This window comes from Pempheris klunzingeri, chromosome 21 (assembly GCF_042242105.1).
Source record: "Pempheris klunzingeri isolate RE-2024b chromosome 21, fPemKlu1.hap1, whole genome shotgun sequence".
Taxonomy (NCBI): Eukaryota; Metazoa; Chordata; class Actinopteri; order Acropomatiformes; family Pempheridae; genus Pempheris; species Pempheris klunzingeri.
In genome coordinates this window covers 20119068-20139948 of record NC_092032.1, presented here as the reverse complement: position 1 = coordinate 20139948, position 20881 = coordinate 20119068, and the positions used below count along the sequence as shown (strand labels likewise).

The following is a 20881-nucleotide window of genomic DNA, read 5'->3' as shown; positions in this document are numbered from 1 at the left end:
GGTAAAAATTAAGGAGAAATTACGAGAATGAGGAAATAGTCCAACAAACACAGAGGTGAGTCACAGAGGGCTGCACTGACTCTGACTGTGACGCTGCTGAACAGAGCAAAATGGCATCAGATGAGGAAGACGAAGGAACAGAAAGAGAAGCGTCATGTTTCAGCAGGGCAGCCAGATGGATCAGGAGAGCTCTGTCCAGGATCCACATCGGCAGAAGGTCTTCCTCTTCCAGGATCCACATCGGCAGAAGGTCTTCCTCTTCCAGGAGCCACATCGACAGCAGGTCTTCCTCTTCCCACCTCGCCGGTGATTTGTTTACCCCACTATGCGGCCGTGACTTTTCCCCCTTCGGTAGGCAGCCTTCTACGTATCAACAACTCTCTTCACATCACCGAGGGTATATAGGAAGTATCATATCCACTAAGTCCAGAGCCCAAACAGTTTTTAGTCCTCCGTGTCCACAGAACAGGTCTGCAGTCCTGCAGAACTCAACTGTCTGCACTGAAGGAAGTGGAGCATCAGATGCATCTGAGGAGTCTGAAAGTGAGGCAGGAGGTGAAGATGATGATGTCCCACAAGAAAACACAAAGGAGGAGGAGGAGGAGGAGGAGGAGAAAGAGGAGAAAGAGTTGTTACCCCAGCGTGGGCTGTGTTTGATTCAAGAAAGCGATATCGGATCAGCAGCAAGCTCATCGCTCTTTATTGGCCCTTGGAAAGAGCTCTCTTACTCATCTTCAGCAGGTAACAGACCAAAGAGAAAAGCACCACATTCTGTCATGGCTGACAGAGTGAAAAGGAAAGCTCTGCCCTCTGCTCTCAGTCTCCAGTCTCCCTCCACATCAGTGCATGTTGTCTCCCAGCTGCTGTCTGAGCAGCCTGACCGTGAGGCAGGAGGTGATGTTGTCCCCATGGAAGTGGAGCCACCTGTTACAGCTGTGAACTACTCGGCCACAAACACCCTGCCGGCCCGTCCCGGCCCCCCGAGCTCCCCCTCAGGTCCCGGTTGGGCTGGAAGAGGCTCCGGCCGTTTGCCTCGTTCTCACAGCCTGCCCTCGCTGAGTCACATCCCCTCTGCGGAGAACAAGAGCTTCACTCGAGCAAACAGCTCACCTGACGTGCTGTTAGAAAGCAGCTTTGAGGAGTTCACCCCCGATATCAGCGCTGATGAAGAGGAGGAAGCCTACAGGTTCCAGTGCTGCCGCCCAGGCCTGTACCAGTGCAGCGTGACCGGCCTGCTGTTCCACATGGAGGCAGAGGGGGACGTGGTCTACAGGACCGTCCCTTGGAGCAGGAGGCTGCTGGCCCAACATCACAAGCAGCCTGCAGGACCCCTGTTTGACATCACATGTGAGCAGCGCTCTGTGTGTCAGCTTCACCTCCCACACTGTGAGATCCGCTCCACGGGGGGATGGCGCTTCTTGTCCGTCGCTCACGAGCACGATGACGGCGTGGAGTTCATCGCCCCTCATAAGATCACAGACACTCACGTGGTTATAAACGTCACAGGGTTTTCTGCTTTCGGTAACGTCAAGGACGAAGACTGCCCACCCGATCCGGTCCGAGCGCTGGTCCTGCTGTTCTACAGGCCCCCGGCCGATCCTGATCCAGAGTCCCTGCTCAATGTGTTGATGCTGCCGAGGAACGTGGTGCTCCGGGACGTGCTGCGCACCAGGAGGAAGCTGGTTGGAGATGAGGTCTACATAGAGACGTCCCCACACTGCAAGCTGCACCCAAAGCAGGAATACACACTGACCGCTGGTCCTGGAGACGACTCCGTCCTAGTGCAGCCAGCAGAGGCAGAATTTGACTCTGACAACTATGACAACTACTTCCCTTCATTCCAGGTGAGCTGGGAAACAGTCATGAAGCACATGAGACTGTTTCTGAGAGACACCAGCAGCTCCAGCAGTGTCTGGGAGAGACGAGTCCGCCTCTCGTCCGCTGGAGTAAAAAGGTCCTGCGGGCCGAGCGCTCTGAATCTGCCTCCAGACGAGAGGCTGATGGAGGTACGGAGCAGCTTCATCCATGGGATATCGGGACCTGTCCTCAAAAGTCTGCTGGACAAACTGTTTGAGAAAACGGTGCTGGCCGAGCCTGAGAGGGAGTCAGCGGACGAGTTCCCAAACCTGAGAGACAAAGCTCGTTTTGTCTTCGACACGGTGAGGAAGAAAGGAGGAGCTGCTAGTTCACAGATGATTGAGTTCCTGTGTGAGGTCGACCCCTTCCTCTGTGAACACCTCGGCCTCCTCTGAACATCAGGACATGATCACAGTGTCTCTGTGCTCTCTGCTGATTCCACACTGATCCTGTCAGACTGTGATTTGAATCCTCCTCCTCATATGTTTCATATCAGACGTCACTGTGAACACGGGCTGATGTTCATGCTTGTCATTAACACGCTCTCACTGTGAGTGTTGACCTTTAATGTACTCTTGTAAGTGGCTGGTTGAATTGAGCTTCCTGTTGTTGATGCTGTGTGATCTAGTTCATGTGGTTTGGGGGAATTTCTCTGTTGTGTTTTGTGCAGAACGAACACGGGAGGAAACTCTGTGGAGGTTTAGAGCCACCTGCTGCCTGACAGGAGTTCCTGTTGACTGCATGCTGTTTTTTTTTTACACATGCATACAAACAATAAGGGCATATGAGCCACCCCAGCACAAAAGAACAATAACTCATCACTGTAAATTACTAGAAATTACTGATTAGTAGTAGGAAGAGGAGGATGAAAAGGAAAATAGCCCCATCTGATCAGACGTGACTGATCCTGCTACTGTGTCCATTTGTTTTTGTGTCTTATGGCGTTTTTGTTTGCTCCAAAAGAAAAACAACCACAAAACAGATGAGTTACTGAATGTTAATCATTATATATTGATAAGATGAAATGCAATACTCCCTCCACTTGTTCTATTATTTTAATAAAATTTTAAGTCGCTGGTTGCTAGAAAAAAAAAAGTGTTTTACTTTGCTTGGATGTTCTGCACAGGATGGAAGTGTCTCTGTTTTTGGCTTTATCTGGTATTTTGCTTATGTTTGATAGGTATAATAATGACGTTACTTATTATTTAGCGATTTTTGATTGTTGACCATTAATTGTGAAATAAAAAAAAAAGCAGGGATGTGGTGAAAAACTCACAGAGGAGACAAGTGAAGTGTACTTCCTCATATTACAAAAGTCCCCAAGAGACATAAGAAAACATAAGAATAAAGAATGAGTCGTCATTTCCCCCTGGATCAGTCCAAACAAAAGATTAGTAATTAAGTAAAGGAATAAATAAAGATAAACAAACATACCTTGCCAAATAAATAAACATACCCCTCCATCCCTCCCTAACTTTAAGGACTTATTATTGTTGTCCACTTTAAGAAAAACAAAACGCAAAATAACAGAAAACAACTCATTCATGTTCTTCACTTTCACTGTACCTTTTAATTCCAACGGTCGTGAACGCAGCATGGTGACGAAGTCGCGCTGTCAGCCAATGGCTGCTGAGGAGGGGCGGGGCTTAGTAAACTTGGCGACCCTTGCCCTTGCTGTCTGTGGCCACTCAATCTCATTCATTTAGCAAACTAGTGCGGCTTTATCGCCTCCGTGAGTATTTTCTGGACAAACCGACGCTGTTTACCAGCCACTAACTCATATAGTAACTAAAATGAGCGGACACCTGCGCCCCTGCTCTCACCTGAGCTGTCAGCAGGTGGAGGAGAGCCGCTGCCGAGGTGACGGGGTTTACTTAGACAATAAATGATGCCTTCACGTGTCTATAAACTAAAACCAGAGCCAGCTATTAATAGATTTTCGCCTTGATTTCAGCCGGTATAAACGTTTTCAGCTCACCGACACGAATATGACAACTGACAGGCGTCATCGGTAGTGGTGGAAAATAAAAAATAAAGTGTGTCCGTTAATAATTTAGCTGTCACGCAGCCTATTTTGTGCTTTTTAGCCCGCTGACACATGAGAGAACAAAGGGAACCTGTCCACATGTCCCCGCTGCAGGCCCCCGCCCCTCGGCGCAGCTCCAGCTCTCATTGGCTGGCGCTGGGATACAATTCGACCAATCGCGCAACACCACACTGAGAAGCCCTTACGTCGGCGCCTGTGATTGGCCCAAACGTTTGGCGCCTCTTGGATCTGCTGCAGCCGTAGTGGGCGGTGAGTGCGAGACGGTGAGCAGTTTGAACCCGTAGCTGTGCCGAGGCGGAAACATTGAAATCGGACTAATTGTTTATACGCAGGGGAGAATTAAACGGCGTGAGTTCATCCGTATACACAGCGTGTTCCGCGCTAAAGCCAGGACTAAAGTGGGGTAACGGCAGCTCGTTCCGTTGGCCGACTCTAGCCACCCCTAAGCCGGCAAAGTGAATCGCTGCCTCCTCCTGAGCTAACTGCTAAGCTAGCCGCCGAGCTAACGTTACAGCTAGCCGGAACACGGAGCCAGCTAATCCCCCCAACACAAAGGACGACTTCGCCAGTGTTTGTCACACCGATCCCGAATCACTCCGTTGGATGAGGACTGAGCCTCCTGTGCAGGTAAGAGAAGCTGTCAGTGCCGGTGTCTTTTATGGCCCCGGGTCCGCTCTTGATCCTTTGTGGACGCCTGAATCTTTGTTAACTAACCAACTGTTAGCTAGCTCGCCGGGGGGTGTCGTGCCAAATTTGGTATCCCTGTCAGATTAATTCCCTCGGTAGGACACCAACTTTTCACGCGCTGTTCTCCTGAAGAAAACCTCCATGGCGGGGTGTAAACTAACAACTTTAATATCCTGGACCGAGCTGAGGCGGTTTGTCAGCGAGGGGGGGACACAGTTTGAGAGGATCCAAACTTGGCACGACCTCGGCAGGCTGTCGTTAGCTCGAAGCTCGCTGCTTGTTTGTGTAGCTTAGCTGTTCACCCGGTGCCCGGTCGCTTTGTCCGGGTTTCCGGACGTTGCTGCACGTTTTACCGGTTGTAGTTAGATGGCGACGTGCGTGGAGGGTTTTCAAGAGACCAGGACCGATTATTGAACTAAAAAAAAAACTTTCACAATGCTGAGTGTCATTTTCAGGGATTGTCACATCTTGACTGCTGAGGAAAAGTAAAGTATCTGTCCCTCCATTGTAAAGCTTGTGCAGTATTTACTGGACTTGTCCTGCTGTCATTGTACACTGCACACTCAGTACATATTAAAGCTACTGCTGTTTATAACTTCCATTTGTTTCCTGTGTGTTATGAAACTGTCACACTGCTGTTTTCCCATCGATTAACCACCCTGTCTTTGTCTTCCTGCCTTATGAGCCACTTGCCTCACACTAAAAACTCACAATACCACCATGCTAAGACATGACCAGGTTGTTTGAGGGGCTGTCTGTCTGTTGAGATGGTGTTAAACAGGAGTTGATTCAACTTTATCTATTTTGAGGCTGTAGTTTGTTGTGTGGTTCTAATAATCTGTCCACATTTGTATCAGTAAGGGAAAGACTATATATATATTAACAGGTTTATCTTATAAACTTGCAACAGTGTGTAAGGAAGGAGGCAGAAAAGATGCATAACATCCTGCCAGTAAAGTGTATTGACTTGGTAGAGGGATTTGACCAAACTCTCAGTTGTTATTTGCACACTTAGCTGCTTATGATCCCAACTCAGCCTGCGGTTTTGAAGCTGAAGAATGGCGAAATGTGTCACGCCAAGCACGGTCCTCCACAAGTCTCACAATGTGACACATGGCTTGCTGGTGTGTCGGCCGTCTGACATGTCTCATCGAAAGTGTGAGGTTTCAGGCGGACCAGCCGGTGCTGGTAGGCGGCGACTCACGCCGACTGCTGGGGTGGCAAATGGACCTTGTTGCTAAACACGGACGGATGACTGTTGTAATTTATGCAGAATCGTGAAAGAACAAAGGAGTGAACGCACTGATTTCCTGCTCAACTTCCCCCTGCGAACAGCAGAGGAGTATATGTGCGGGTAGAGGATGTGTAAGCAATGAGCTCATGTTTCTTATGTTTCAGCCCCACAAGCAAGCCAAGATCTCTACGCCTGGGTAAAGAGTGAAAACATGAAATATGGAGGCATTCAATGTGTAGAAACCCCCCCCCCCCCCTCCGCCTGTGTGTCTGCAGGGTCATCATGGTGCTGACAGGGAAGCGCTCGGAGAAGGGTCCTGCCTGCTGGAAGAGGAGGGTGAAGTCTGAGTACATGAGGCTTCGGCAGCTCAAACGCTTCAGACGGGCGGACGAGGTCAAGGTCTGTCCTCACACACGGACCTTCACACTGTGCAGATACTCACAGCGGCGGACAAACACTCATCTTTAGCGTTCAGCAATATAAGAACGATAGAAACAGCTATAGGATCGATGTCGTCGCCGGCCAAATTTACATATATACATATTTTTGGCACTTTGCTCTTTTTGGAATAACAAATGTTATTTCAGTTGTAAGTCCAAACAGCTCAATTTCCACATTGTTAATCATATAGAAAGAAATATGAGGCCTCCCTGCGCTGGGCAGTGTTCATGTCAAGTTTCTAAAAGTGTAACCACACTGACTTGAACAAGCTGCAGGGACGTCGTCGTGTCGCTTTCTCCCTTTTACGCATGTCCTGGCCTACGCTGTCACTCAGTTGATTTAATGTGAATTTGGTCGGTATCCTTAAAAATAGATAGTTTGGGAGCCCAACCTTTGCCAAAACACTGGCACACACTACCAGTCACTGGTGGACAAGACTTTACCGCCTCATCTGAGCGTCCTGTCCCACCAGAAAAGATGGTAAAACGGTCTGTCAGTTTTTAGCTGCTCAGCACGTGTAACCTGTGCAGATTACTGAAGTAGAGTTCAGTGGTAGTCCTTCATTTGCAGCACATTCATGCTTCCTGAGACTTGTTAAAAGCTGAGGATCAAAGTCCGTCCTTCACCTTGATTTACATTTAGACCACTAATGTGAGGACTTGACAACAAACTCTTTACATGACGAAAAATAGCAACAGGAAGTTTTGGGTTTGCCTGCCAACGTTGCTCACACTCTCATTTCCTCTTCACGTTGTCAGTGTCTTTTAACGCAGGCAAAAACACGTAGCGCACCTTTTTAGAGTTAGACAGGCCAGAGAAGCCCTAGATTCATGGAAAATATCCATGGAGAAGAGATGATCTGCAGCCGGCAGATCACCATCCTGTCAAATGTTATGTCTCCTTTACAGTTAATTGAAATGTCTTTGAACTCTTCCAGAGCATGTTCAACACCAACCGCCAGAAAATCATGGCGAGAACCGACATTTTGAACCAGGAGTGGAAGACCAGGCGAATCCAGCCAGTTCACATCATGACGTCTGTTGGCTCCTTAAGAGGCACCCGAGAGGTCAGCGGATTATCACTGTCCACCAGACGGTACACTGACACACAGAGAGCCTGTGAAGTCTTAGAGAAAAGTGCTCTGACTGTGCCCCCCCCCTCTGCTCTCCTGTGCAGTGCACCGTGGACAGCGGGTTCTCTGAGTTCCCCCGGCAGGTCATCCCGCTGAAGACCCTCAACGCCGTGGCCTCGGTGCCCGTCATGTACTCCTGGTCACCGCTGCAGCAGAACTTCATGGTGTGTATTCGCTAGTAAACGCAGCGTATTTTTAGGCCAACGACGGCGTCAGTGATGTGTTGGTGTCTGATTTTGCTTTTTTGTTTTTTACATCAGGTGGAAGATGAGACGGTGCTCCATAACATCCCCTACATGGGAGACGAGATCCTGGACCAGGATGGTACCTTTATAGAAGAGCTCATCAAGAACTATGACGGCAAAGTCCACGGAGACAGAGGTGAGGCTCGGTGGACACACAGAGGGTAGCGGGGGGTCGATGCCGTTGTGTTTTCGAGGTTAGGAATATATAGTCTTCCTGGTGTTTTATCCACACAGGAAACCAAAAATCTCCTAATGTTTGAAATAAACCCACTGATTTCGTCTCCCATGTAAACTTCTATCTGTTGCAGTTCTGTTATAGTCTGGATGTTTTTGGTTTAGGTGCCTTGTGGTTGCTTGTAAAGTCCTTGAGCTTCACTCTTAAAAAGCTGTGAGAACCCTGAGTTTGTATAACACCACATGACAGGAAAGTTATCACGGCAAACGTGTCAGCGATCATTTTATTCCTCTTTATAATTATAAAACAAAGAGTCAAACTATCATGAAGAGATCTGCCAGGACTGTGCACAAGAGAAAAGGCTTGTTTTTGCTTTTTGTACGTATTCCTGTTGAAATGCAGCCGTACAGATTGGAGCAGAGAGCGGAGCCTCCGTCTTTCATTCCTTCAGCCACCTTCTTTAATGGCAGGATTTGGTCGCATCCAAAAACCTCTTTATCTAAACCTTTGAACACATTTTACCTGTAGCTGTGTTTCTCCTTCCCACCAGAGGCAGCCGGAGAATGCTTCATGATTAGCCATATCACATTCTGAGTATTGTCATATTTGGAATAATAGAGGAATATTAGCGTGTGTGTGTGTGTGAATGTAGTTTGTGATTCGGGAGGAAACGCGTACTTTAAAAGCTCGGTACAGACATCTGAGGCGTGTCTGGGTCTTGCAGAGTGCGGCTTCATCAACGACGAGATCTTCGTGGAGCTGGTCAGCGCTCTGGCGCAGTACAGCGACAACGAGGACGAGGAGGAGGAGGAAGAGCAGGACTTCAAGGTAGACAAGATGGAGTTGTGCGACGGCAAGGACCATCCGGACGACCCCCACAAGGACGGGCTCGTTAACAATGAGAGTAAGTCCGCCCCCTGACACACCAGTGATCGCCCCCTCTTGTTTGATGTGTTTTAACATTAAGGAACAAACTGAGAGCCCCGGCGCAGCTCTAGCTCTAACGTTTTTATTTTAAATGTCGATTAACGGGGATCAAGGCAAACTAATCTCTACTGCAAACACTCATGAGTGACGATTCTACTTCAAAATTGACGATACCAGCACCCTTAAAGTGATAGCAATAACAATAAAACACCTTTTGTTTTCTACACAGACTCTCCAGTCACACCTTATATTAATAGAATAACTCTTACAGTGATTGGCTGCAACCAAAACCATCTACAGTTTGGTACAATAAGGATCAAATGCAGCAATCGTTTCTCATTTTCACAGCCAACAGAGAGGATGGTATCTTCTCATGATTTGTGGGTCTTTAAAACACACATTTATGTTGGGAAGACATTAAAAAAATCCATTTTACATGACATGTCCCCTGTTTTAAAGTCATCACACGGACATTAAACTGAGTGTTAACCGCTGAGATGAGCGTGTCGATACCATGACGTTTCTCTGAAGACTTTATATAACTACGGTCAAACCTCCAGGGTTTAGAAACTCGTATCACACACCACCGCTCTAACATTTAAGAACTGTAAGGGCTTAGAAATAAGACGTCGTGTGCTAGTTTCCTGGCTGAACAACACGTCCGAGCCTCTCTGTGTTCTCTGTAACACACCTGGCCAGTGGTTTGAGGAAATGTGACTGTCGCCTGCAGGCCGAACCAGCAATGACGCCACCAAGAAGTTTCCCTCCGACAAGATCTTTGAAGCCATCTCCTCCATGTTCCCCGACAAGGGCTCCACCGAGGAGCTCAAAGAGAAGTCAGTGTGTGTGCTTGTATGTGAGCGTGTTGCTGTTACTGACGACAACCGAGAAAAATAAGGTCCAATTATTTTAGCTCATATTTGATTTATCTTTGTTTACTGTTGTCCAGAAGGACTCTTTAATTCCCAGTAAAGTTAAATGTGATTTTTAACTTTTCTAATCATCTTTTCTTCTCAACTTTAGAGTTTTAATCAAGTCTTGACACTTAGATATTAGAGTTGTGATCAGCTGTTTGCAGCTTTAAGGCTCTTCTGTGGTTCTCTGTTGATGCTGAAGCTCCGTGTTTGGTCGGAAAGTGTTTATGAGACTTTCCTTTGTTAGGAGGCAGCAGGTGTTTCCTCTTCCTTTCTCTATCAAGAGATTAATATCCTTTTTTTTTTTTTTTCATCTTTGCCCAATTAATTATCCCTCTATTGCATCAATTATTACTTCTACATGATTAGAAAAATGTCTTTATTTCTTGTGATTGCTTCAGTAATGGAGATGTTCAGGGGAGTAAATTGTTGGCAAGAATGTGGAGTTTTCTCTAAAAACAAGACCAACTGATCCAAATCTTCTATGTAGAAGCTGTTGTTGTTAAACCTGACTGGGCTTATTTACTACAACTGTTCACAACAGTGGACAAACGTCTAATTTGGTCGGGAAAGTTCTTCTTAAAGATTCGATCTTTCAGATTGTTATTATTATCTTCTTGTTAACTGTAATCAAAGGTTGTAAACGCAGCGTCGGAGCAGGTTTGTGCAACAAGTAGCTGCCTGGAAGAGTCCAGATCACTCCAGAGATCACTCCAGAGATCACTCCAGAGATCACTCCAGAGATCACTCCAGAGATCACTCCAGAGATCACTCCAGGACTTAACTGACCATTTTACAAAAAAAACTTGCACATAAAATGTGGTTTTGATGCTGAAGATAATATAATATAATAGTTAACTTGCCCCAGACTCTGTTCCGTCTGTTTCCTTGAAGGAGTTACAGCTAGTTAGTAGAAACAGTTAGTTGACCGTCAGATGGTGGAAAACAGGATTTCCTGGTCGTTCATCCCAACGTAGTAAAATTGTGTTAAAGCCAAATGGAAACGTCCTGCAGTAGAGGCTTAAATACTTTACTGGAAGTAGAGTTTTAAAATGAATGTGCTTCTGACTTAACGTGTGTGTGTGTGTGTGTGTGTGTGTGTCAGGTACAAGGAGCTGACGGAGCAGCAGCTGCCCGGCGCGCTGCCGCCCGAGTGCACGCCGAACATCGACGGTCCAAATGCTCGCTCGGTGCAGCGAGAACAGAGCCTGCACTCCTTCCACACTCTGTTCTGCAGACGCTGCTTCAAATACGACTGTTTCCTCCACCGTTAGTACACACACACACACACACACACACACTGATTCACTGCCTCAAACACTCACACGGCGCCCCAAGTTCATTAAAACGACACGTTTAATGATTAAATTGCCATATTGATAACTTAAAAGTTATGAGGGAGGACATCCGGTTGTTGTTAGCTTGACGTGACCACGATCAGATCCACGCAGGGAGGAAAACCAGCTATGAGCCAACAGCTATAAGTAATCAATAAGTTTCATCTTTCGAATTAATCTGCATCTATAGTTTTGAGTCACTTCTCTGATTCTCTTTCCTCCTCTGTGACAGTAAACTGAATATCTGGAGAAAACAAGGCGTTTCAGGACGTTATCTTCAGGATATTGACCAACAACTGATCGATTATTTAGAAATGACAAAGTTTAGTTCCCATCTGACTTAAAGCTCACGTCTCCTCCATCTTCTGTTCCCTCTGTAGCTTTCCATGCTACTCCAAACACCTATAAGCGCAAGAACTTGGAGAACCTGGTTGACAGCAAACCCTGCGGCCTCGACTGCTACATGTACCTGGTGCAGGTGAGTCTCGTTAATTAACGGCAGGCGTTCATCTCTCTTCCTCTGTCTCTGTTTACCTGAGAGATGATCAGTCTGTGATTCCTCAGGACGGGATGGTGAGCGAGTTCCCCGCAGGTGTGGTCGCCGAGCGAGCCAAGACGCCCTCCAAGCGCACGGTGGGGCGTCGCCGCGGGCGGCTGCCGAACAGCAACAGCCGTCCCAGCACGCCCACCGTTTCCTCGGAAACCAAAGACACAGACAGCGACCGCGAGGGCAGCAAAGAAGACGAGCGAGACAACGACAAGGACGACGAAGACAAGAAGGACGAGAACACCAGCAGCTCAGGTACGATCTCCCGCTAAGGACACCAACTCGCTCCTCGTTGGCCAGAATCATCCCTGGAGGGAATAATCTGAGGAACGACACCAGGAACTGTAACTCCTGTTTGAGTCCCAGTAGTTCCCAGCAGGAGGTCAGGGAAGGAGAACCTGGTCGATTTTTCAAAATAAAAGACCCCGTGCAGAGTTCTGATGGTATACTCCACCAGCACATCAGTATTGTTTTCTAACTGTGGACGACTTTCTCTTCTGCCTGCTGTCTGTAGGCTGCAGCTCAACACATTAGTAAAAACCGACAGAATAAGAAAGGCCGTCTGTTTGCTCGAGGTAAAAGCCAAATCCACTAAATCAAATGGGCAGGTCTACTAATCAGCCAGAGCTCCAGCTGTGGGCGGATATGAAGCCGTGCAGGTGAAAGAGCGAAGCGGGAAAACATGGCGCAGGCGTGCTCGGTGGGATTTCAGGGTTCTTTGACGGTTCCTGCTCTAAGTGCTCCTACGTTGTGTGTTCAGAGGGAAACTCTCGGTGTCAGACTCCGGTGAAGATGAAGCTGAGCTGTGAGGCCGAGGCGGTGGACTGGAGCGGGGCCGAAGCCTCTCTGTTCAGGGTTCTCATCGGGACTTACTACGACAACTTCTGCGCCATCGCTCGGCTCATCGGCACCAAGACCTGCAGACAGGTGAGCTGCTCCTCGGCCTGTAAAACATTACCTGACGGCGCAGCGTGTTTTCAAGAGATGCTTCATTTCTGTCTTCTCCTGTCGGCTAAAATGAAATGTTATCTCGACCGTGTCCGGCAGGTTTACGAGTTCAGGGTCAAGGAGTCGAGCATCATCGCCCGGGCTCCCGCCGAAGACGAGGACACGCCGCCCAGGAAGAAGAAGAGGAAACACAGACTGTGGGCCACTCACTGCAGGAAGATCCAGCTGAAGAAAGGTCAGCTCCATCTTTTCCTGATCAAGAGTTTATTAACGAGGGCCGTGTTGGTTTAAACACACTAAACAACACCGTGGGGATCAGTTACTGAATCTCAGCTGCATCCTGTTGAATCATTCCAACAGTTGCCCAGATATTGAACTGAAAATGCATCTGAATATTTTAGCTTGTTGGAATTCATACGTTCTGTAAAACAACAACAAACTGGAGGAGCAAGTTTTCATGTTGACCTGCTGAAATGTAAAAGATGGCCGATTTGCAAACGTCCCAACTGACCCCTGCGTCCCCTCCGACCTTTTACAGATGGCTCGTCCAATCACGTGTATAACTACCAGCCATGTGACCACCCGCGGCAGCCGTGTGACTCCTCCTGTCCCTGCGTCACCGCTCAGAACTTCTGCGAGAAGTTTTGCCAGTGCAGCTCTGAGTGTAAGAACACGTTTATCTACATTTTCATTATTTCTTTCTCATGTTCTGTGTTATAAATATCTGTTTTCTATTTCATATCTAAGTATATTTCTTGCTTCTGCACAAATAAATCAAGTTCCTTCTAATGTGAACACTCCTCTGCTGCGTGGCTGCAGGTCAGAACCGTTTCCCAGGTTGTCGGTGCAAAGCCCAGTGTAACACCAAGCAGTGTCCCTGCTACCTGGCGGTGAGGGAGTGCGACCCCGACCTCTGCCTGACCTGCGGCGCCGCAGACCACTGGGACAGCAAGAACGTGTCCTGCAAGAACTGCTCCATTCAGAGAGGCGCCAAGAAGGTAACGAATAGCGCGGCCACCGAAATATCCCGTGTATATTTAGATGTGTTTTTTAAACCCCGTCTGTCTCTTAGCATCTGCTGCTGGCCCCGTCAGACGTGGCAGGCTGGGGGATCTTCATCAAAGAGCCGGTCCAGAAGAACGAGTTCATATCGGAGTACTGTGGAGAGGTAGGAGACGGCGCATCTGACACTTAGCTTAGCGCTGGTTAGCGTAACTCTCTGAGCTCGTTTGGAGAGATGCATTAAAAACACACAAGCCTTCACTCTGTTCTTCTCTGAAAGGAAGAATCTGTTAACTTAAGTATCTGTTTTAAACGTGTGACTCGGTCGACCTCCGTCTTTGCAGATAATCTCTCAGGATGAAGCCGATCGCAGAGGGAAAGTCTACGACAAATACATGTGCAGCTTCCTCTTCAACCTCAACAACGGTAAAACACACAGATTCAGTTTGTCTGGTTTCCTTCAGGCACTAATAACAATAATTATAATCCGCTTTATTTCTATAACACCTTTCATACGGGGGGGCAGAGGCAGTTAAATATGGGAGAGATTAACGTAAAGGAAGGCGTGAGAACAATAAAAGTATGTAAAATAAAATCATTTCTGTTCACGGAGCTGCGACTGTCTCGGCCTCAGGCTTTGATTAATCTGATTAACTGATAATCTGAGGGGTTAAAAGAGAAGAATGAATCTAAATGTGTGTTTCTTTTCCTCTGCAGACTTTGTTGTTGACGCCACGAGGAAAGGCAACAAGATCCGCTTCGCCAACCATTCTGTCAACCCCAACTGCTATGCAAAAGGTAAGAGGACGAGGATGAAGATGGTGCTGAAGGGCAGAGGAAGGAGAACATGTGGATTAATGCAGGAAATCAGCCGTGCGGCGAACAAAAGTTTATGATCCTCTCACCTTTTTTAAATTTAATCTTCAGCATCAGCGCCACTAAAATACTATAAACTGATCACTCTACAAGTTGGGACGTTTGTGGTTTAATAGTCTGCTCGTTAGCATCTGCTCTTCTAACACGAGCTTCAAGAGAGCTGCAGCAGGATGTATGTCAGTAAATATCACACTGTGGTGTCTTAACCACAGAACGCCATTCAAAAAAAGATCAGATTTCTAGACAGAAGAAACAGGAAGTGCTAAGATGCTAACGTCTGTCCGTCTGTCCGTCTGTCCGTCCTCTGCAGTGATGATGGTGAACGGGGATCACAGGATAGGAATCTTTGCTAAGAGAGCGATCCAGACCGGAGAGGAACTCTTCTTTGACTACAGGTCAGACACCCACAGTCTGGACGGGTTTGATTCAGTCGTGTGTTTTTTAAGGTCGGGAATGTGTTTGACGTCCTTCGACGGCTTGTTTTATAATATAATATAATATAATCTAACCTGTCTGCAGCTGGTTTATTGGCGACATCACTAGTGCCCCCAAACTACCAGCTGTACATATCTGATATCAATATTTCTAAAAACTTTCTTCACTCTAACGTTTACCAGCCTTTTCTCACTCATTCTGCTTCACTGACTTCTGGAACCTTCTAGCTGAGGTTGGACACATTTTAGGGACATGAAGAAGAAGGTCCTCCAAGAAACGTCCCCACACACACACACACACACACACACACACACACACACACACAGTTCAAAGGGTTAAACAGCTCCTCCTGGTTCAGGCTGTTCTATAAATGTTGTTTTACTGTTTATCAACTTGTTTTTACTCCATTTGGATTTTTTTATATTCTGTATTTTATGGACACTATTTTAATGTGTATTTTATTCTTGTAATTCCTTGTGAAGCTCTTACTTGTGTGGTGTGTATCAGTAAAGTGTGTGTGTGTGTGTGTGTGTGCAGGTACAGCCAGGCCGACGCTCTGAAGTACGTGGGGATCGAGCGGGAGTCGGAGATCGCCTGACTCGGACTTCTACCTCCTGTGGATCAGCGACACAAAGGCCTTACACTCAAACACAAACAAACACACCCTCACTTCAGGAAATCCAGACGACTTGTCGAAATGCTAGAAAGCTTCAGGAAAACTGGGAATATTTGAAGCAGGACTTTGGGCTTTTTTTAAAATACTTTTCATAAGTTTCCTGTTTTTTTTTTTTGTTTTTTTTTTCTTCTGTCGACAAATCTTCCTCTTCTGTCGAGTCCTGGATTCATGAATCTTCCCTCAGCCGACGGTGCAGATAACCGACACGTCTGCAGAAAGAGGAGTCGGACCCACGACTGTCTGTTTTTTTAAAAACTGGCTTTTCAGTTCAAGCTTCAGGGACCAAAAAAATCCTCCACCAGCCGCTTCTCTCCCGACGACCGCCCGGACTCGGTCCTGTGTCTTCACACTGTGAGCCGGAGCAGAGAGCCACATCACTGTCTGTACTACTGGAGCGCGTCCACAAAGCAGCGCCGCGCCGGATCCACTTAGACCTGATGGATCCACTTAGACCTGATGGATCCACTTAGACCTGATGGATCCAGTTCGAGCTCGGAGGGTAAATCTGGTTTCTCTCAGTCTAAGTGAGTGTTTGTAGGTTTTGGATTCTTGGTTGGACAAAACGATCCATCTGAACTAAAACATTAAGAGGTGATGACGGAGAAAAGGTGCCGAATGATCACTGATTGATCAGATTGATCACCGATTGATCACTGATTGAAATGAAGAACGGCATTTGTGTGTCACTAAAGCACATTTAGGAAGGTTTGTGTACTCAGAACCTTCAGATGAGGCCTGAAACTATCAGGTTATTTTAATCAATGAACCCAAATAATGATAATTAATAATAATAATAATTATTATTAATAATTATTATTATTAATAATAATAATAGTTAATTGTTCGGCCCATAAAATGTCAGAAAACAGAGACCATGTGTTCATATGCAGTTTATAATCTATGAAACCGAGGAAATCTTCACACTGGATGTTTGATAATTGATTAATTAACAGTCTTGATAAATTAATCAATTAACTTTAACTTCACATAGAAAAAAACTGCTCCTCCTCCAAAACGTTCTAGAAGCTTTCAGGTGTTTGTTCAGTGTTTCAAGAAAAATCATCAATCTTTTTTTAAAATGTCTCGTTTTGTCCAACAAAAACTCCAAAACCCCCAAAATGTTCCTTTACCGTCGTTTTTGCTTGAAAAGTGACTGAAACGACAAATCGATCATCTGATTGATTGATTAATGGGGGGGGGGGGGGACCTCAGGATGCCTTCAGGGCCTGCTGTAAAATCCTGTTTTCATCACTTTAGTTAGCCGACCTCTCCCGCCACCCAAAACACCAGCAGACGTGTCGTCCGGTCGCCGTGGCTACGCTGCTTTGTGGCGCCGCCTCCGCTTCAGGTGCTAACGAGAGACCTGGAACCGGCACCGCTCGGTTTGAGACAAACCCGACCAAAACCACACGGACGCTGACGACTCGTGAAGAACTGGAACCTGTTGAATCAATAACGGTTCAACGTGACAAACTCCTCATCTGGTTATTAAAACCGCCGACCAGCAGCACGCCGACGCCAAAGAGCGGCCGCGTGTTCGTTCTTTTCACCTTCCACGAATCTGTGGCTTGTTTTTAGGGTCCGAGAGGCAGAACAGCAGAAACCAGAGAGCGTTCAGTCGACTAACTAGTTGATTAACTAGTTGATTAACTAGTCGATTAACCGTCTCCCTTCTTAAAAAGTCGAGATGTTAAACCGATACAGATTCATCCTCAGAAGTGACGTCAGCTGATCCTGTTTGTCTCCAAAGTCAAAAAAATGAACTCAGGCGTCTCGATTTATTCGTTTACCCCCAGAATGTGTCGCCCTGCTGCCGAGCTGACGAGTCCGTTGATTGATCGATCGTTCCTCCACTGTTCGATTAATAAGCAGCTGCTTCGATAAGAAATCAGTTCCAGTCAGATGTTGTTCAGGAAAAGTCCAAATTCTGTTTCCAGCTTCTTCTAAGTGAATGTTTTCTGTTCTTTTACTTCCTCTGTGACCCTAAACTGAGTAATTTGACTTTTGAGGACTTGATTGACATGTTTCAACTATTTTCCAACATTTCATCGACTTAAACAACTAATCAATCAATGAGGGAATAATGGTGAGATCAGCCGACAGTGAACTTTACTGAAACACAGAACAGAGAAAGCACCTTTAGGAAGTTGGAACCAGAGAGAATTCATCAGTCTTCCTCATTAAATGAACGACAGACACGATTGATTGATTGATTGATTGATCGACTAATTTAAACGTGAGGTGAAATAACCACCTTTGCATCCAGGTGTGTGCAGGAAAGAGTAGTTTTCTTTGTTTAATGTGCCCTAAGTTTTATATTTGACTCATCATTTTAGCATCTTTTCCTAAACTGAACCAAACTGCAGCTAAAAAAACGGAGGATGAATCTTAAACTAGGTGGAAACGTGTGAGTAAACAGATCGACGCTCTGACGTTGAGAAAAAGAGCCGAAGCTGAAGTTTGCTGCTGCTGCTGAGCTTCGGGACGGACCGAAACCCTTTTTTCTAGGATGTTAAATAGTCCCGAGGTGTCCGTAGACGCCGAACCCTCCCTCCTTCCTCTCTGCTGTGCCTTGAGTCCTCCGAACACTCACCAGTCCCGACTCCTGTCTGTAGACCAGCCACATGTCCGATTCTTAACTTCCTGCATGAAGTTGAAAAAGAAAACAGGATCCCCTCCGACCGCACTGCCTCCTCCACGTGATGTCCAATCAGCCTCACGCCATCGAAACGCTCCTCTGGTGGAATCAGCCTTCGCAGAAACGTACCAACAATCACACTTTGACTCTTTTTATCTTTTCTGATGTGAATCCTGGTGCTTTAGAAGAAAACCACAGACTGTCGTGAAGCAATACCAGCCTCCTCCTCCTCCTCCTCCTCCTCCTCCATCCTGCTCCTGCTGGAGCTCCTTCCTGTTTCTACAGAGGAGCGACGCATTTTAAGACTTCAGGGGCTCGAATAGGAAAAAAACAACACAGAACCGGTGCTTCTCCCTGTCGTGGGGGGTTCCTACACCCGTCCAGAACCGCTGGGGGGGAAATCAGCTCTGACATTCAGATTTGGTGACGTTTCTGTGCATGACAGCAGCGAGCCGGACGGATGTGTAGGAGCCCTGTTTTTTAAAATGTTTAGTTCATTTCTTAGATGACAAACTTTTACTGCTGATTCATGATGAGCCTTCCCACGTCCCCTCGTCTCCTCACGCTGCTGATTTGTGCGATTTTTGGGTGGAAACCGGTGATTCTGAGCTCGTTTTCATCCCAAAAACAAACCCAACCGCGGCGTTTGAGCTCAAACCGGTTTGATTTTTACTGAGTTTATGAAGCTTTGTTTGTTGTTGTGAGACATTCTGGAAAAGTAAAGTGACGATATTACGTTCAGGCTGAAAACTGGCAGCAGAGACGAAGCTTTGTACGTTTGTAAGTTTTATCCAGTAAAATCCTGCTGCCTCACTGGACTTTTAACGCTAATGTTAGCATTAGCTCCCAGCGCCACCAGACTCCATTGACAAAAACAGTAATTTTAGATTGTTGGCCTGAGTCCTCGTTCTCAAGTTCAACATGTTTTTTGTTTTATTTTATTTTGAAAACTGAAAAACCTGGTGCTAAACGTTGGTATTACCTTTTTTTTTTTTTTTCTGGATGTGGTTTCAGGCTCGATATCAAACCGGTTTGAAAAAGGTAAACGTCGGGCCGACCCTGGCTGAAGGTTGTTGGTTTGTGTGCGTCTCTCTGATTGGAGGGGTGACGGGAAGAAAACGAGCCACTGGGAAACAAAGCAGCCCCCTGAAGTGAATTTGTGGAAGTGCTTATTTGCCTTTGAGCATCAGCTAATGTGAAGAGAAGCTCCAAATAGGACACGGTTAGATTCCTGAAGTCTAGGCTGCAGGTTATCGATCGTGTCGGACGGCCGCCTGCGTTCACTTTCACTCTTGTTCTTGTCAAACCAGGACCACTTTTCTCCTCTGACAGACACAGGTGCTTATTTTGTAATGTTTACAGGGATTTTGTTGTTTAAAGTGATGCAGATTAAAATATTATAAATGGGTTTCTGTTTGTCTTCATTTTAACTAGAGGCTGTTTAGACCACAAGTGTTTTTTAAACCTGGGCCCTTTTTTTTATTACATAGTTTGGGTTTGGAAGTGTTGAAACTGGTCCAGTGGATACAGGTAGCACTCAAACCACAGTAGGTCCACTAAAAGAGCTTGTTTGATCCACTGACAGGATCAGAGTGTTATTCTAAGTGTGTGACAGCATTATGGAAAGGATCCCTACAGAGAGAGACCTGGAAGATCCTTTTGGTTTAACCACAAACAGCACACACACCAGACTCCATTCACTAAAACAGGGATTTTAGAGAACAGGACACAGGAGCTGCAGCTTCCTTGATTTGTTAGTTTGTGTTGTTGTGTGACTTTGGTGCTTTTAAAAGGTTAGTTTGGATCCTAAACATTTGTGTAATACACAGTAATACTGACAAATCAAGGCAGCAGCAGACCAGCAGCTCCTGTGTCCTGTTCTCTAAAATCCCTGTTTTAGTGAATGGAGTCTGGTGTGTGTGCTGTTTGTGGTTAAACCAAAAGGATCTTCCAGGTCTCTCTCTGTAGGGATCCTTTCCATGATGCTGTCACACACTTAGAATAACACTCTGAGCCTGTCAGTGGATCAAACAGTAATTAAGACACCAAAATATATCCAAATCATGATTGAGAGCAAACTTCAGGCACGTTTGCTCCCAGTCTTAATTCAAGGCTCACGGCCCAAACGTACTCTGGAAGAGTTAGTTCTGGTCGTCGCTCCTGTCCATGCTGGGTGATTTGTAACCCTTTTTAGGAGCCAAATCTCCAGGCTGGTGGGTTTGTACCGTCAGGACCGGAGCGACCATCACAGAAACCTCTAACTTCTCCAGAGCACCAAATTCACAGAGTCCTGCTCAGGGTTCCTACACAGATGTGGAAAAGTCTCTAATTAGATTTTGGGCATTTCCAGACTTCTTTTTGTTTTTTTTAAACTGATACGGAAGTGTTTTTCCCACGGTGTGAGGGAGCGACGGCATCGCAAATAACCGATTGGAGACATAGTCTGAACTTTTGAGTTGTTCGCTGATATTTTAAAAATAAAGTGTTTGACGAAGCAACAATCAGTGTAAAATCTACGGCAAGCACAAAGTGTCAAACTCTTTATTCTCCTTTTCTTTAAAAAACTATGTCAAATGTGGCGTTTAGACTCAGTGATTCACATTAAAACGCAGTAAAAGGTGCCGTTTTACGTTGTTGTACTGCGGCGTCTTGTACGTTAATCACTTACGTTCTATAAAAATTGGCGGGTTTAACGACTTCTTACTCCTCGTACTCTGAATGCTGCTTTTTACAAAGTTAGCTTTTGTTTTTAAGCGAACAAAC

The 20881-nt window shown here is 46.3% G+C and overlaps 2 protein-coding genes across 2 annotated transcripts; both read left to right on the top strand.

The window, feature by feature from the left end:
- The first annotated feature begins 776 nt into the window (after nucleotides 1-776).
- On the top strand, nucleotides 777-2887 carry LOC139221441 (NACHT, LRR and PYD domains-containing protein 1b allele 3-like). The gene has a single exon (XM_070853363.1). It carries the CDS (start codon nucleotides 777-779, stop codon nucleotides 2250-2252), a length of 1476 nt encoding a protein of 491 aa, XP_070709464.1. The 3' UTR covers nucleotides 2253-2887.
- Nucleotides 2888-4279: 1392 nt separating this feature from the next.
- On the top strand, nucleotides 4280-15544 carry ezh2 (enhancer of zeste 2 polycomb repressive complex 2 subunit). Its single transcript, XM_070852982.1, has 19 exons — nucleotides 4280-4531; nucleotides 6101-6224; nucleotides 7204-7332; nucleotides 7443-7562; nucleotides 7659-7779; nucleotides 8543-8722; nucleotides 9476-9581; nucleotides 10765-10928; nucleotides 11377-11474; nucleotides 11561-11798; nucleotides 12304-12470; nucleotides 12591-12726; nucleotides 13030-13155; nucleotides 13311-13489; nucleotides 13564-13659; nucleotides 13838-13919; nucleotides 14211-14291; nucleotides 14680-14764; nucleotides 15342-15544. Exons 2-19 carry the CDS (start codon nucleotides 6108-6110, stop codon nucleotides 15400-15402), a joined length of 2286 nt encoding a protein of 761 aa, XP_070709083.1. The 5' UTR covers nucleotides 4280-4531; nucleotides 6101-6107; the 3' UTR covers nucleotides 15403-15544.
- The last annotated feature ends 5337 nt before the right edge of the window (nucleotides 15545-20881 follow it).